Raw genomic sequence first — 17,775 nt, forward strand, 5'->3', positions numbered from 1 at the left:
TTAACACCCCACAGGTGTTTGACAACTTTTTGTTAAAGTCGGATGTGTAAATGAAAAAAAAATATTTTTCCACTAAAATGCTGGTTTTTCCCCAAATTTTACTTTTTTACAAAGGGTAATAGGAGAAAATGCCCCCCAAAATTTGTAACCCCATTTCTTCTGAGTATGGAAATACCCCATATGTGGACGTCAAGTGCACTGCGAGCGAACTACAATGCTCAGAAGAGAAGGAGCGCCATTGAGCTTTTAGAGAGATAATTTGTTTGGAATGGAAGTCGGGGGCCATGTGCATTTACAAAGCCCCCCGTGGTGCCAGAACAGTGGACCCCCCCACATGTGACCCCATTTTGGAAACTACACCCCTCACAAAATGTAATAAGGGGTGCAGTGAGCATTTACACCCCACTGGCGTTTGACAGATCTTTGGAACAGTGGGCTGTGCAAACAAAAAAATTAAATTTTTCATTTTCACAGACCACTGTTCCAAAAATCTGTCAGACCCCTGTGGGGCGTAAATGCTCACTGTACCCCTTATTACATTCCGTGAGGGGTGTAGTTTCCAAAATGGGGTCACATGTGGGTATTTATTATTTTGCATTTATGTCAGAACCGCTGTAAAATCAGCCACCCCTGTGCAAATAACCAATTTCGGCCTCAAATGTACATAGTGCGCTCTCACTCCTGAGCCTTGTTGTGTGCCCGCAGAGCATTTTACGCCCACATATGGGGTATTTCCGTACTCAGGAGAAATTGCGTTACAAATTTTGGGGGTCTTTTTTTCCTTTTACCTCTTGTGAAAATAAAAAGTAAAGGGCAACACCAGCATGTTAGTGTAAAAAATTTTTTTTTTACACTAACAGGCTGGTGTAGACCCCAACTTTTCCTTTTCATAAGGGGTAAAAGGAGAACAAGCCCCCCAAAATTTGTAGTGCAATTTCTCCTGAGTACGGAAATACCCCATATGTGGCCCTAAACTGTTTCCTTGAAATACGACAGGGCTCCAAAGTGAGAGAGCACATGCGCATTTGAGGACTAAATTAGGGATTGCACAGGGGTGGACATAGGGGTATTCTACGCCAGTGATTCCAAAACAGGGTGCCTCCAGCTGTTGCTAAACTCCCAGCATGCCTGGACAATCAGTGGCTGTCCGGAAATGCTGGGAGTTGTTGTTTTGCAACAGCTGGAGGCTCCGTTTTGGAAACACTTCTGTACAATACGTTTTTTATTTTTATTGGCGGGGACAGTGTAAGGGGGTGTATATGTAGTGTTTTACTCTTTATTAGGTGTTAGTGTAGTGTAGTGTTTTTAGGGTACATTCACACTGGCGGGTTACGGTAAGTTTCCCGCTAGGAATTTGCGCCGCAGCTCATACTTGAAGCAGGAAACTTGCTGTAAACCCGCCCGTGTGAATGTACCCTGTACGTTCACATGGGGGGGGGAACCTCCAGCTGTTTCAAAACTACAACTCCCAGCATGCACGGTCTGTCAGTACATGCTGGGAGTTGTAGTTTTGCAACAGCTGGAGGCACACTGGTTGGAAAACCTTCAGTTAGTTTCAGTTACCTAACTCAGTATTTTCCAACCAGTGAGCCTCCAGCTGTTGCAAAACTACAACTCCCAGCATGCATGGTCTGTCAGTACATGCTGGGAGTTGTAGTTTTGCAACAGCTGGAGGCACACTGGTTGGAAAACCTTCAGTTAGGTTCTGTTACCTAACTCAGTATTTTCCAACCAGTGAGCCTCCAGCTGTTGCAAAACTAAAACTCCCAGCATGCACGGTCTGTCAGTACATGCTGGGAGTTGTAGTTTTGAAACAGCTGGAGACACACTGGTTGGAAAATACTGAGTTGGGTTCTGTTACCTAACTCAGTATTTTCCAACCAGTGTGCCTCCAGCTGTTGCAAAACTACAATTCCCAGCATGTCTGATCACAGAAGGGCATGCTGGGAGATGTAGTTATGCAACAGCTGGAGGTACGCAACTACAACTCCCAGCATGCCGAGACAGCTGTTTGCTGTGTGGGCATGCTGGAATTTGTAGTTTTGCAACATCTGGAGTGCTACAATTTAGAGACCACTGAACAGTGATCTCCAAACTGTGGACCTTCAGATGTTGCAAAACTACAACTCCCAGCATGCCCAGACAGCAAACAGCTGTGTGGGCATGCTGGGAGTTGTAGTTTTGCAAGATCTAGAGGGCAGTATAGAGATCACTGTGCAGTGGTCTCTAAACTGCAGACCTCCAGCTGTTGCAAAACTACAAATTCCAGCATGCCCACACAGCAAACAGCTGTCTGGGCATGCTGGGAGTTGTAGTTTTGCAACATCTGGAGGGCTACAGTCTAGAGACCACTATAGTGGTCTCAGACTGTAGCCCTCTAGATGTTGCTATGCAACTACTCACCGGCTTCCGTCGCATCCGGGAGCTGTCCTCTTCTGCCGCACGCCGCCGCAGATCTCCTTCGCCGCCGCCGATCCCCGACGCTCCGCTGTCTCTGGAGGGGTAAGTGGACTCCGGCGCCGCTCCTCTTCGTTTTCCCCGTTCTGCCCCGCCTATTGTGGGAGGGCAGGACGGGGAAAACTAAAGTAAACCCCTCCGCCCCTGATCTGCTATTGGTGGTCGCGTCTAGACCACCAATAGCAGAGATAGGAGGGGTGGCAACTCTGCCACCTCACTCCTATCGCTTTAGGGGGATCGTGGGTGTCTTAGACACCCGCAATCCCCCTTCTATTCCGGGTCACCGGGTCACCATAGACCCGTAATGACCCGGAATCGGCGCAAATCGCAAGTGTGAATTCACTTGCGATTTGCGCCGATCGCCGACATGGGGGGGTCTAATGACCCCCCTGGGCATTTGCACGGGGTGCCTGCTGATAGATATCAGCAGTCACCCCGGCCCGGTCCCCGCCCGGCGCGCGGCGGGGGCCGAAATTCCCACGGGCGTATGGATACGCCCTTCGTCCTTAAGTACCAGGACGCAAGGGCGTATGCATACGCCCTTCGTCCCCAACAGGTTAACATAGTGGTAAAATGTTGTGGTAACTTGCATCCTTTCTTGGTGAAAAATCCCAAAATTTGATGAAAAATTTGAAAATGTTGCATTTTTCTAAGTTTGAAGCTCTCTGCTTGTAAGGAAAATTGATATTCCAAATAATTTTTTTTGATTCACATATACAATATGTCTACTTTATGTTTGCATCATAAAATTGATGTGTTTTTACTTTTGGAAGACACCAGAGGGCTTCAAAGTTCAGAAGTAATTTTCCAATTTTTACAAAATTTTCAAACTCACTATTTTTCAGGGACCAGTTCAGGTTTGAAGTGGATTTGAAGGGTCTTCATATTAGAAATACCCCATAAATGACCCCATTATAAAAACTACACCCCCCAAAGTATTCAAAATGACATTCAGTAAGTGTGTTAACCCTTTAGGTGTTTCACAGAAATAGCAGCAAAGTGAAGGAGAAAATTCACAATCTTCATTTTTTACACTGGCATGTTCTTGTAGACCCAATTTTTGAATTTTTAAAAGGAGAAAATGTATACTAATGTTTGTAGCCCAATTTCTCTCGAGTAAGCACATACCTCATATGTCTATGTAAATTGTTCAGCGGGCGCAGTAGAGGGCTCAAAAGCGAAGGAGCGACAAGGGGATTTTGGAGAGTACGTTTTTCTGAAATGGTTTTTGGGGGGCATGTTGCCTTTAGGAAGCCCCTATGGTGCCAGAACAGCAAAAAAAAAAAAAAAAACATGCCATACCATTTTGGAAACTAGACCCCTTGAGGAATGTAACAAGGAATTAAGTGAGCCTTAATACCCCACAGGTGTTTCACGACTTTTGCATATGTAAAAAAAAAAATTATTTTTCACTAAAATGTGTGTTTCCCCAAAATTTCACATTTTCAAGGGTTAATAGCAGAAAATACCCCCCAAAATGTTTAACCCCATCTCTTCTGAGTATGGAGGTACCCCATAAGTTGACCTGAAATGCACTACGGGCGAACTACAATGCTCAGAAGAGAAGGAGTCATATTTGGCTTTTTGAGAGCAAATTTTGCTTGGGGGGCATGTCGCATTTAGGAAGCCCCTATGGTGCCAGAACAGCAAAAAAAAACACATGGCATACCATTTTGGAAACTAGACCCCTTGAGGAACGTAACAAGGAATAAAGTGAGCCTTAATACCACACAGGGGTTTCACGACTTTTGCATATGTAAAAAAAGAAAAAAAAAATTTCACTAAAATGTGTGCTTCCCCCAAAATTTCACATTTTTGCAAGGGTTAATAGCAGAAAAGACCCCCCAAAATTTGTAACCCCATCTCTTTTGAGTATGGAAATACCCCATGTGTGGACGTCAAGTGCTCTGCTGGCACACTACAATGCTCAGAAGAGAAGGAGCGCCATTGAGCTTTTGGGGAAAAAGAATTTGGAATGGAAGTCAGGGGCCATGTGTGTTTACAAAGCCCCCCGTGGTGCCAGAACAGTGGACCCCCCCACATGTGACCCTATTTTGGAAACTTCACCCCTCACAGAATTTAATAAGGGGTGAAGTGAGCATTTACACCCCACTGGCGTTTGACAGATCTTTGGAACAGTGGGCTGTGCAAATGAAAAATTAAATTTTTCATTTTTACGGACCACTGTTCCAAAAATCTGTCAGACACCTGTGGGGCGTAAATGCTCACTGTACCCCTGATTACATTACGTGAGGGGTGTAGTTTCCAAAATGGGATCACATGTGGATATTCATTTTTTTGCGTTTATGTCAGAACCGCTGTAAAATCAGCCACCCTTGTGCAAATCACCAATTTAGGCCTCAAATGTACATTGTGCGCTCTCACTCCTGAGCCTTGTTGTGCGCCCGCAGAGCATTTTACGCCCACATATGGGGTATTTCGGTACTCAGGAGAAATTGCGTTACAAATTTTGGGGGTCTTTTTTTCCTTTTAACGCTTTTGAAAATAAAAATTATAGGGCAACACCAGCATGTTAGTGTAATTTTTTTTATTTTTTTACACTAACAAGCTGGTGTAGCCCCAACTTTTCCTTTTCATAAGGGGTAAAAGGAGAAAAAGCCCCCCAAAATTTGTAGTGCAATTTCTCCCGAGTACGGAGATACCCAATATGTGGCCCTAAACTGTTTCCTTGAAATACGACAGGGCTCCAAAGTGAGAGAGCTCCCTGCGCATTTGAGGACTAAATTAGGGATTGCATAGGGGTGGACATAGGGGTATTCTACGCCAGTGATTCCCAAACAGGGTGCCTCCAGCTGTTGCTAAATTCCCAGCATGCCTGACAGTCAGTGACTGTCCGGAAATGCTGGGAGTTGTTGTTTTGCAACAGCTGGAGGCTCTGTTTTGGAAACACTGCCATACAATACGGTTTTAATTTTTATTGGGGGGGGGGGGGGGACAGTGTAAGGGGTGTATATGTTGTGTTTTACTCTTTATTATGTGTTAGCGAAGTGTAGTGTTTTTAGGGTACATTCGCACTGACGTGTTACGGTGAGTTTCCCGCTAGGAGTTTGAGCTACGGCGAAAAATTTGCCGCAGCCCAAACTTGAAGCAGGAAACTTATTGTAAGCCTGCCCGTGTGAATGTACCCTGTACGTTCACATGGGGGGGGGGGGGGGGCAAACCTCCAGCTGTTTCAAAACTACAACTCCCAGCATGTACTGACAGACCGTGCATGCTGGGAGTTGTACTTTTGCAATAGCTTGAGACACACTGGTTGGAAAACCTTCAGTTAGGTTCTGTTACCTAACTCAGTATTTTCCAACCAGTCTGCCTCCAGTTGTTGCAAAACTACAACTCCCAGCATGTACTGATCGCCGAAGGGCACGCTGGGAGATGTAGTTATGCAATAGCTGGAGGTACGCAACTACAACTCCCAGCATGCCGAGACAGCTGATTGCTGTTTGGACATGCTGGGATTTGCAGTTTTGCAACATCTGGAGGGCTACAGTTTTAGAGAACACTGCAAAGTGATCTCCAAACCGTGGTCCTCCAGCTGTTGCAAAACTACAATTCCCAGCATGCCCTGACAGCAAACAGTTGTTTGGGCATGCTAGGAGTTGTAGTTTTGCAAGATCTGGAGGGCTACAGTTTAGGGACCACTATATAGTGGTCTCAAACTGTGGCCCTCCAGCTGTTGCAAAACTACATATTCCAGCATGCCCAGACAGCTGTCTGGGCATGCTGGGAGTTGTAGTTTTGCAACATCTGGAGGGCTACAGTTAAAGACCACTGTATAATGGTCTCAAACTGTACCCTCCAGATGTTGCTAGGTAATTCACCAGCTTCCGTCGGATCCAGCCGCACGTCATCGCTGCCCGCCGATCTCCGTCGCCCGCCCAGATCGGTAAGTGGATCTTCGGCGCCGGTCCCTGTCGTTTCCCCGTCCTGCCCCGCCTATTGTGGGAGGGCAGGACGGGGAAAACGAAAGTAAACCCCCCGCCCCGATCTGCTATTGGTGGTTGCGTCTAGACCACCAATAGCAGGGATAGGAGGGGTGGCACCCGTGCCACCTCACTCCAACCGCTTCAGGGGGATCCTGGGTGTCTTAGATCCCCCTTACATTCCGGGTCACTGGGTCACTATAGACCCGTAATGACCCGGAATCGCGCAAATCGCAAGTGTGAATTGCGATTTGCCGCGATCGCCAACATGGGGGGGGGGTCTGATGACCCCCCTGGGCATTTGCATGGGATGCCTGCTGAATGATTTCAGCAGGCATCCCGGTCCGATCTCCGCCCGGCGCACGGCGGGGACCGGAACTGCCCATGACGTAACTGTACGTCATGGGTCCTTAAGACCCAGGGTGTCGGGACGTAACGTTACGTCATGGGTCCTGAACGGGTTAAGGGTAAGTTACCCTGTTATTTTTGTTGAGACAGGTGCTAGCGATTGGCGACTAGAAACAATGTCCCTCCCGGAGAAGCCAAGAGCACTTATTGAGCAACTACTAAAACACCTTTTAGCATTTTTATACCTTTGTATGTACATGTGTACAAGAGTTATTAACATTTTTGTTTTTGGTGTACACGTGCATATAGTGGACAATTTTCTGTGTACAACCTTGACTTACTTTTTAGGTACACAGACACGAAGCTATTTTTCTGTGTACAGGAATTATTTACATTTTCATTATACATTTATCAACACTCCAACAAGGTTCAGGCGCATAAACCTGATAAGTGCACATTTTAACAAGAGAGTCCTATAAATATAGGGTTATGTACATAAAATGGACGTGTAAGGATCTGCAGTCCACCTACACTAGGAGTCTATGGGAAACACGGCTTTACCACAATCAGCCGGGCATAAAACTTACGAATCTCCTACTGGCTAGGAGTCTCTTGACCTGATGGTCAGGCACAAAGCTTGTTGGTTACGTTGCTGAACTTAAAACTGGAACAATCTTAGCACAATCCTGCTAGGCAGATGTCTTGAACTTGGTTACTGAAAAACAAAAGTGGTTAGCATAGAAAATCAATAGACATTACTTTACAGTCCTTCAAAAGACATTTCTTCTGAATCTTCTTGTGCCTCTTGTAGATCCTCTATATCTGCCAACATCTGGAGCAGGGGAGGAGTTAATGTAACTCTCCCACACCACATTGGTGAGAGTAGAATGGGCAACAGTAGGATTTAGGGTGACCAGCGGCTTACTGGCCAGGATCACAGTTGGTGCATAAGGTTTTAGCACCATCGCCATATCAGGAGTGGGGCAAAACACTTTTGTTGGTACCCCGGAAGCAGGCAAACTCTCCATGTCAGAAGAGGGCCTTGGTACATACATTGGCACCTGTGCAGGAGGCAAACTCTCATTGCTCCGAGAGGGCCTAGGTACGTGCGTTGGTACCTCTGGAACAGACAAACTCTCATTGCTCCGAGAGGGTCTAGCTACGGTCTTTGGTGCCTGCAATTTAGGCTTACTTTCTTGATCTTGAGCAGGACTTGGCACTTTACTGTACACAGAAGATGATTGATGCTGAAGAGGCTCCTCCTCCTTGAGTACGTTGGTGGAGGCATCAGGAGCAGACCATTTCAGCCTCAGGTTGAAGGGATCCGATTCCCAATCTATAGACGGAAAGTATTTGAAGGGAAGCTGTGTTGGGGCTGTTGGTCTTGTGACCGCTGCAGCCCATTCTCCACGCAGGCTCTGGACGGGGGTGTACTCCACAATTTCACCCACCTCCAAGGAGTAGAACTTTTTATGAAGATATGGCCTCTGTACTGCTCGCCGGTTTACGAGGATGGTTTGCCCTGTGTGGCAATCTAGGAGTGTCCCATAACCTCTGACCTTGTCGAACTTGGCCACAGTTGCTCTTCGTCATTCTAGAGGCTCCTCCCCTTCTTGGGGATGGTCCCATTTGCGGATGAATAAAGCTTCCATCTCTTTAGTGTTCTACTGGTAACGAATTCTTTCCTCAGGAGGCAAATGCACATGCTTAGGGGCATACAGTTCTCTGTGTCGGGCCTTTAATCTGTCCATCAGTTCAGCCAGCTCGGCTTCTTGACGGGCCCTTTCCCTTTGTGCGGCTGGAATTGGTGGGAGTGGCTTCCCAGGTATAGGTTGTAGAACCGCGTGCATATACTCGATGAGTCCCGGCTCGTCCCCGAAGATCCACTGGGGCAAATCTGGTGAGCACGGTCGTGCACTCAGCAAAGCAGATAGGGGTATTTTAGCTACAGGACTGGAGGAGGAAGAATAGGCCGCCTCTGGCAGGGTACTCACTGCAGACTCCTCCAATGGGATCTCAGCCCACGAGCCCCAAGTTCTGTGGTGAGGGGACAGTCTCACCGACGATGCACCTCCAGGTGTCCCTGCGCTCTCCGCTGGAGATGTCTCTGGCCAATCGTCGTCATCATCAGGCAGTGGGGGAAGATTGCAGGCCCCTCTTCGTCTAATGACAACCGCTGCAGACGGTCAGCAAGTTCTTAGAAAAGTCGGGCTGCGACTGCCACAACTTTCCGCTGTTCTGACACCATTTTGCCATCTTCACCAGGTGGAACGCTGCTCTCCACCATGTCTGTACTCTCCGGCTCCCTGTGCAGACTGAAGAGGTCGCTGTGCGTGGTGTCTTTTATAGTGGGCTTCCCCAAAATGGCGGCCGGCAGGAAGGACGTCATCGGTGCAGCCCCGACTTCCAGTCCTTCCAGAGACGACTCCTGTATCTCCAAGTTCCCTTTCGGCTGTGATACAGCAACTTGGCAGCCACGCCCAGGGGCGGGGTGTGATGCAGTGCGGGCCTTCTTCGCGCGCTTTTCCGGCAGCAGTTTAGCTCCGCCTGTGCTGACCGGACCAGAGGATCGCAGCATGAACTCATTGCGCAGTTTACACGTCTTAGTTGCAGATAAATTTTCCCCTCCCCCCTTACTTTTCTCGTGGCCCCTTTGTATGGCGCACCACGGACACCGCTCCCGTACACAACAACACGGTTCACAGCACATGAATAAAGTTTGTTACTTGGGGGGGAGTACACTTTCACTAGTGGCAACAGTAGTAGGCACACACCCGAATCCTGTTCGCCAGACACCAAAAAGGCTTTGTGGTAACTGCCTTGGGGTGTAGTGTAGTTGGGGTGTTGCTTCAGTATATGAGGGGTTAATTTAACCCCTGTCACTCGTGACGCCAGGGTGAGGGTTAATACGCTGAGGTAAATCTTCGGCCTATCGCCACCCTTCCCAGAAACGATAGGTGCGTGCTTAAATGAATGAAGGTCCACAATAGAGATGAACTTGAACTTGCATAAACTTTACTGAGGTACTTGCGGTACATCCAATTGACAGCAACAGTCTTAGCAATACAGTCTCTATATAGCACGGCAGTGATTGACAGATGCTGACGACCATTGACTTATCCAAAGGATTATTAGAATTAGGATTGGTGCAGAGATACGTCCGGATTTAGGGGTCTATTTAGGTCAGGTGATCTTGCGTAGTTAACAGGGATTGAGATAACTCACAGTTTCCCACGAGGAAAGAGGAGAGAGTAATGGCTGCCGCTCCGTTATATGGGCAGGGCCGTTTTGGATTGGTCCGTGTCAGCTGTCACTCACCGTTACAATGCATGGTGGGCGATCACCTGACTTCCTCCAAAGGTCCTTGAACCAGAAAACCATAGAGTTTTTGAAACGCATCACGTGACCTGCAGGTCCTGCGACGCCACAACAAGGTAAGTACACTATATTTACACATTGAATTTGAATAATTTTAACTATTAAAGGGGTGACAAGGGGCTAACTATTGATGAGGACCCCACCGGTACCTAGGGACTCTGACTTTGGGGACCTCATAATAAGGTAACGGATGTAATCCGGAACTGGGACACCACAAGTGTCTCCCATTTATCCCAATATTACACTGTTTAAATGGCTGTTTTGCCCTTCTACTCTATAGGGAAAAATTGTTATTGGTTTAACCCTGTTTTTATAATGTTGGTTCGTATGTATTGTCTCAGTTGCTGTTTAGAGACCTTTCAACTCTGTTGCCTATACCTAATGTGGGGGAACTCTGCTGCCTATACCTACTGTGAGGGAACTCTGCTGCTTATTTTTACTGTGGGGGGACTCTACTGCCTATACCTACTGTGGGGGAACTCTGCTGCCTATACCTACTGTGTAATTTTATGGTTGAGAGTCACCACAACAGGAGGAACTGTATTAAAGGGTTGAGGCATTAGGAAGGTTGAGAACAACTGCTCTAGGGGGCATCCACCCTATAACAAAATAGGAAGTCATATAACAAGTTTCCTCCAAAAGCCCAATAATGCAATAAGGTCTATTGCTATGAACCTCTATGGTAGAAAGTGCATGTGCAATTAACCCATAAATCAGTGCATACAAAGACCAAAGTATATTCCTGTCACAAAGCAACCTCTCACAATAAACAAATATATGTAAAGATAGTCTAGTAATAGTATCAATGAGAGTAGTGATAGCTGTGAAAAGAACCCCCTGCTGGAGGTGCAGAGAGACAGGGCAGGACACACAGGAGTGATACTTAGCAGGGATGGGTACCTACACAGATGACCCACGTGTTCCGTTGCCAAAGTGAAGTTGCCATTAGTGTTGAGCGGCATAGGCCATATTCGAATTCGCGAATATTCGCGAATTTATGGACGAATATTCGTCATATTCGCGAATATTCGCATAATCGTAATGTTCTCGTTTTATTTTCGCATATGCGAATATTCGCGTGTGTGAAAATTAACATATGCGAAAATTCGCATATTCAAAAATAGCACAAGCGAAAATTCGCATATGCGAAGATTTGTATATGTAAATTTCGTATATGCGAAAATTCGCACACCGGTCTCACACAGTAGTATTAGAGCCTTCTTACACCACATAAGCTGGAAGCAGAGAGGGATGATCACTGTGATGTGTACTGTGAAAAAATAAAAAATAAAAAAAAATAAAAAAAACGAATATTCGTAATTACGAATATATAGAGCTATATTCGCGAATATTCGCGAATTCGCGAATATGCGATATTCGCGAATAAAATTCGAATTGCGAATATTCGCGAGCAACACTAGTTGCCATTACCACAATTCTCATGAATACTATTACTAGACTATCTCTACATATATATGTTTACTGTGAGAGGTTGCTTTGCGACAGGAATATACTTTGGTCTTTGTATGTCCATATCAAGGGTTATTGATTTATGGGTTTGTCGCACATGCACTTTCTACCATAGAAGGCCATAGAAATAGACCTTATTGCATTATTGGTATTCTGGGGGAGACTTGTGACATTACTTTCTATTTTGTTATAGGGTGGGTGCCCCCTAGAGGGTTTGCTATGCAGCCCCCCTCCAGTGAAGGGTTTTCCAACTTGTTTCAGGTTTATTTACTTATACATACTTATTCATTCTTGTTTTTGGGGTGTGCTGTTACTACATTAGGTGTCTGCTTCATCCCTTTTTACTATTTGATTTCAATTTAGACGCCTTATTTTAGCACATGAATTCAAATGACACAGACACAGCACCCCTAACTGTAAGGAGGGGGAAAGGAAATCCTGCCCCTATATACTACCGGGGTATATGTGAGTGGACCCTATATGGACTGCTAATATAGCAAAAAAAGCTTCACATACCAAAATTGAAAAAAACTGTAGCAGATTAACCAAAATCCAATTTTATTATTTAGAAGCCACAATTAAAATACATATATAACAAGGAGGAATAGCAACTGATACACAGGACATCCCCTGGATAAAGTCCAAGCATATAATGCACACATATAGATATGGATATATAATAGAGTGCCACACGCTATATGTCTAATAAGTAAGGATAGGTATGTCAATACAGGTTACACACAATAGATAAAGTAATAATAAACTTAGAATGATAAGTTTAAACAATGCTGCACATAACGTGCAGATAAGTATAAAGAGTTAAAGGGGTTATCCAGGGAAAAACTTTTTTTTATATATCAACTGGCTCCAGAAAGTTAAACAGATTTGTAAATTACTTCTATTAAAAAATCTTAATCCTTTCAGTACTTATGAGCTTCTGAAGTTAAGGTTGTTCTTTTCTGTCTAAGTGATCTCTGATGACACTTGTCTCGGGAAATGCCCAGTTTAGAAGAGGTTTGCTATGGGGATTTGCTTCTAAACTGTGCGTTTCCCGAGACAGGTGTCATCAGAGAGGACTTAGACAGAGAAGAACAACCTTAACTTCAGAAGCTCATAAGTACTGAAAGGATTAAGATTTTTTAATAGAAATAATTTACAAATCTGTTTAACTTTCTGAAGCCAGTTGATATATAAAAAAAAGTTTTTTCCTGGATAACCCCTTTAATACAAAGTGCATGAGAACAAAGGTGCAGGCTGAAAACATACCAATGAAAAAAGACTAATAATGAGCGTATCCAGGAGACGTCCACCCCTATGACCAATTCGGACAAAAAGTCCTTCTTCCGGCGCTAGGACTGTGCGGACACTGCAGTCTCCAATAGACTGCAATGTGTTCTGCGAGTATTTCCGCCTGAAGAATGAGCAACGCCATTCTTCAGGCGGAAATTTCCAAGTGGATTTTCCATTCACAAATTCCGCTTCACAAATTCCGAAGTGTGAATTTGTGAATGGAAACCTGTTCACTACACTAGACATTTTAGCAAACGGAATTTCCACCTGAAATTTCAAAGCAGAATTGCCGGTTGGAAATTCGGTAGTGTGAACCTAGCCTTAGAGTCACGCTGGTTGGGAAACACTTGATTATTATGTAGCATCTCTCAGTCAGGGGAAGGGTTAGTATGGGATCATTGTTGCAAAACTACAACTCCCAGCAGGCCCGGACAACCAAAGGTGAAGGATTGATTTATATTAGTGGTGAACTTTCATTGCCACATGCAGTTTTTTTGTGGAAATTTTTTTAAAAATCTTAATATTTTTTAAAATTTTCTAATGGTGTTCACTGTGCAGTAAAAATGACGTTATCCTTATTCTGTGGTGCATTTCTTTTTCACAACAAAATTCCTTTTTTTTAAATGTTTTATCTCTTTTTTGTGTTGCCGTTTTCCGACAGCCATAACTTTGTATTTCATCCAATCGCATTGTGTGAGGGCCTATTTATAGTTGTACTTTTCATTGGCGTACTTTATTTTATAATGTATTACAAAGCCAGAAAAAATGATATGCAGGTCAAAAATAAAAAATGTAATATGGAATTGCGCAAATTTGTGGGGCAATAGTTTCACAATACACTTGCGCCATTAGCTGGAGTTTTTAACGCTTACACTTTTGTGCAGAAATGGCTTTTTGATCACTTTATGTTAAATTTTTTCTGGGATGTGATGTGACCAAAAAATCATCAATTTTGGCGTTTGGATTTTTAAAAAATATTTACTCCATTCATGAAGCGGGATAATAAACATTATATTTTCAAAGATCGGACATTTTACGCATGTGGCCATACCAGATATGTTGTGTTTTTCTCTTTTTATTCCATTTTTTTTTTATGGGAAAAGTTAGTGATTTTGATTGGAGGAGGGGGTTATATATTTGGGTTATATATTGGTCTGGTTAGCCAATAGAGGCAGGACCTCATGCATTTTTTTCTTTTTTAACCCATGCAGTAAGTTTGCCCAGCTCAGTGTTTCTCAACCAGGGTGCCTCCAGCTTTGCAAAACTACAACTCCCAGCATGCTGGGAGTTGTAGTTTTGCAACAGCTGGAGGCACCCTGGTTGGGAAACACTGCGCCAGCTGTTGGAAAATTACAACTCTGTCAGGGTATGCTGGGAGTTGTATTTTTGCAACAGCTGGAGGCACCCTGGTTGGGAGACACTGCGCCAGCTGTTGGAAAACTACAACTCTGTCAGGGTATGCTGGGAGTTGTAGTTTTGCAACAGCTGGAGGCACCCTGGTTGGGAAACACTGCACCAGCTGTTGGAAAACTACAACTCTGTCCGGGCATGCTGGGAGTGTAGTTTTGCAACAGCTGGAGGCACCCTGGTTGGGAAACACTGCACCAGCTGTTGGAAAACTACAACTCTGTCAGGGTATGCTGGGAGTTGTAGTTTTGCAACAGCTGGAGGCACCCTGGTTGGGAAACACTGCGCCAGCTGTTGGAAAATTACAACTCTGTCAGGGTATGCTGGGAGTTGTATTTTTGCAACAGCTGGAGGCACCCTGGTTGGGAAACACTGCGCCAGCTGTTGGAAAACTACAACTCTGTCAGGGTATGCTGGGAGTTGTAGTTTTGCAACAGCTGGAGGCACCCTGGTTGGGAAACACTGCACCAGCTGTTGGAAAACTACAACTCTGTCCGGGCATGCTGGGAGTGTAGTTTTGCAACAGCTGGAGGCACCCTGGTTGGGAAACACTGCACCAGCTGTTGGAAAACTACAACTCTGTCAGGGTATGCTGGGAGTTGTAGTTTTGCAACAGCTGGAGGCACCCTGGTTGGGAAACACTGCGCCAGCTGTTGGAAAACTACAACTCTGTCAGGGTATGCTGGGAGTTGTAGTTCTGCTAATGTTTGGAAGTCACTTATGAGGGTCTGTGCGGTGCAGGCCGGTGGGAGGTGAGGGGCTCCTTCTGTCCGCGCACTACAGTCTGTGTCTGTGAGGTGGAAAGTCCTATGTCCAGCCCTCCCTCACCTCACAGCCTCGCTCAGCCCGCCCTCCTCCTCCTCACTACCAATAGTATGGAGAGGGCCGTGAGGGACGCAGAGTTCTTCACATCACCAGGCAGGAGGCAGAGAACAGTTCAGTCCGGTGCCGGAGAAGTGCCCGGGAGCAGCTGTGTGCACGGAGCTCTACCCTGCTATTCCACTATGGCACAGACAGTCACTCTGAAGGGTCCCTCTCCCTGGGGGTTCAGGCTGGTGGGGGGCAAGGACTTCAGCACTCCTCTCACCATATCCCGGGTAAGTGGCATTCTACCATCTTCTGCGGCACAGACAAGTGTGAATGGGGCAGTGCAGTGCTGGAAAGTTACACGTAGAGGCTCTGGGTGCCCAGCTGGCAGTGCCCTCCTCTGCTCTCAGCAGTAGTCGTGGACAGGACCTGTCCCTTCTCTCTATAACAGGACCCTATAGAGATACAGGTCCGGAATACAATATACGCAGGGGGCAAATACTGTACTTGTCTTAGGAGAGATGTCATATATCTGATGGTGGGCATGATGCTTCAGGAGATGTACCATATATATGACTGATGGTGGGCATGATGCTTCAGGAGATGTACCATATATATGACTGATGGTGGGCATGATGCTTCAGGAGATGTACCATATATATATATATATGACTGATGGTGGGCATGATGCTTCAGGAGATGTACTATATATATATATGACTGATGGTGGGCATGATGCTTCAGGAGATGTACTATATATATGACTGATGGTGGGCATGATGCTTCAGGAGATGTACCATATATATGACTGATGGTGGGCATGATGCTTCAGGAGATGTACCATATATATGACTGATGGTGGGCATGATGCTTCAGGAGATGTACCATATATATGACTGATGGTGGGCATGATGCTTCAGGAGATGTACCATATATATATATATATGACTGATGGTGGGCATGATGCTTCAGGAGATGTACCATATATATGACTGATGGTGGGCATGATGCTTCAGGAGATGTACCATATATATGACTGATGGTGGGCATGATGCTTCAGGAGATGTACCATATATATGACTGATGGTGGGCATCATACTTCAGGAGATGTACCATATATATGACTGATGGTGGGCATGATTCTTCAGGAGATGTACCATATATATGACTGATGGTGGGCATGATGCTTCAGGAGATGTACCATATATATGACTGATGGTGGGCATGATGCTTCAGGAGATGTACTATATATATATGACTGATGGTGGGCATGATGCTTCAGGAGATGTACCATATATATGACTGATGGTGGGCATGATGCTTCAGGAGATGTACCATATATATGACTGATGGTGGGCATGATGCTTCAGGAGATGTACCATATATATGACTGATGGTGGGCATCATACTTCAGGAGATGTACCATATATATGACTGATGGTGGGCATGATTCTTCAGGAGATGTACCATATATATGACTGATGGTGGGCATGATGCTTCAGGAGATGTACCATATATATGACTGATGGTGGGCATGATGCTTCAGGAGATGTACCATATATATGACTGATGGTGGGCATGATGCTTCAGGAGATGTACCATATATATGACTGATGGTGGGCATCATACTTCAGGAGATGTACCATATATATGACTGATGGTGGGCATGATTCTTCAGGAGATGTACCATATATATGACTGATGGTGGGCATGATGCTTCAGGAGATGTACCATATATATGACTGATGGTGGGCATGATGCTTCAGGAGATGTACTATATATATATGACTGATGGTGGGCATGATGCTTCAGGAGATGTACCATATATATGACTGATGGTGGGCATGATGCTTCAGGAGATGTACCATATATATGACTGATGGTGGGCATGATGCTTCAGGAGATGTACCATATATATGACTGATGGTGGGCATCATACTTCAGGAGATGTACCATATATATGACTGATGGTGGGCATGATTCTTCAGGAGATGTACCATATATATGACTGATGGTGGGCATGATTCTTCAGGAGATGTGCTATATATATGACTGATGGTGGGCATGATGCTTCAGGAGATGTACTATATATATATGACTGATGGTGGGCATGATGCTTCAGGAGATGTACCATATATATGACTGATGGTGGGCATGATTCTTCAGGAGATGTGCTATATATATGACTGATGGTGGGCATGATGCTTCAGGAGATGTACCATATATATGACTGATGGTGGGCATGATGCTTCAGGAGATGTCCTATATATATGACTGATGGTGGGCATGATGCTTCAGGAGATGTCCTATATATATGACTGATGGTGGGCATGATGCTTCAGGAGATGTCCTCTATATATATGACTGATAGTGGGTAGGAGGCTTCAGGAGATGTCCTATATATATGACTGATGGTGGGCATGATGCTTCAGGAGATGTACTATATATATATATATATATATATATATATATATGACTGATGGTGGGCATGATGCTTCAGGAGATGTACTATATATATATATATATATATATATATATATATATATATATATATATGACTGATGGTGGGCATGATGCTTCAGGAGATGTACTATATATATATATATATATATATATATATATATATCTGATGGTGGGCATGATTCTTCAGGAGATGTCCTCTATATATATGACTGAT

At 44.9% G+C, this 17,775-nt stretch overlaps 1 protein-coding gene across 1 annotated transcript in view; it reads left to right on the forward strand.

Annotated features, from left to right (window-relative positions):
* Positions 1–15,151: 15,151 nt before the first annotated feature.
* Positions 15,152–17,775, forward strand: part of LOC130369613 (PDZ and LIM domain protein 4-like) — a 197,718-nt gene continuing 195,094 nt past the window's right edge. The window contains 1 exon segment of the mRNA XM_056575051.1: positions 15,152–15,388. Within this exon segment, the coding sequence (XP_056431026.1) occupies positions 15,167–15,388 (222 nt within the window). The 5' untranslated portion in view covers positions 15,152–15,166.

Source organism: Hyla sarda, chromosome 4 (assembly GCF_029499605.1).
Source record: "Hyla sarda isolate aHylSar1 chromosome 4, aHylSar1.hap1, whole genome shotgun sequence".
NCBI lineage: Eukaryota > Metazoa > Chordata > Amphibia > Anura > Hylidae > Hyla > Hyla sarda.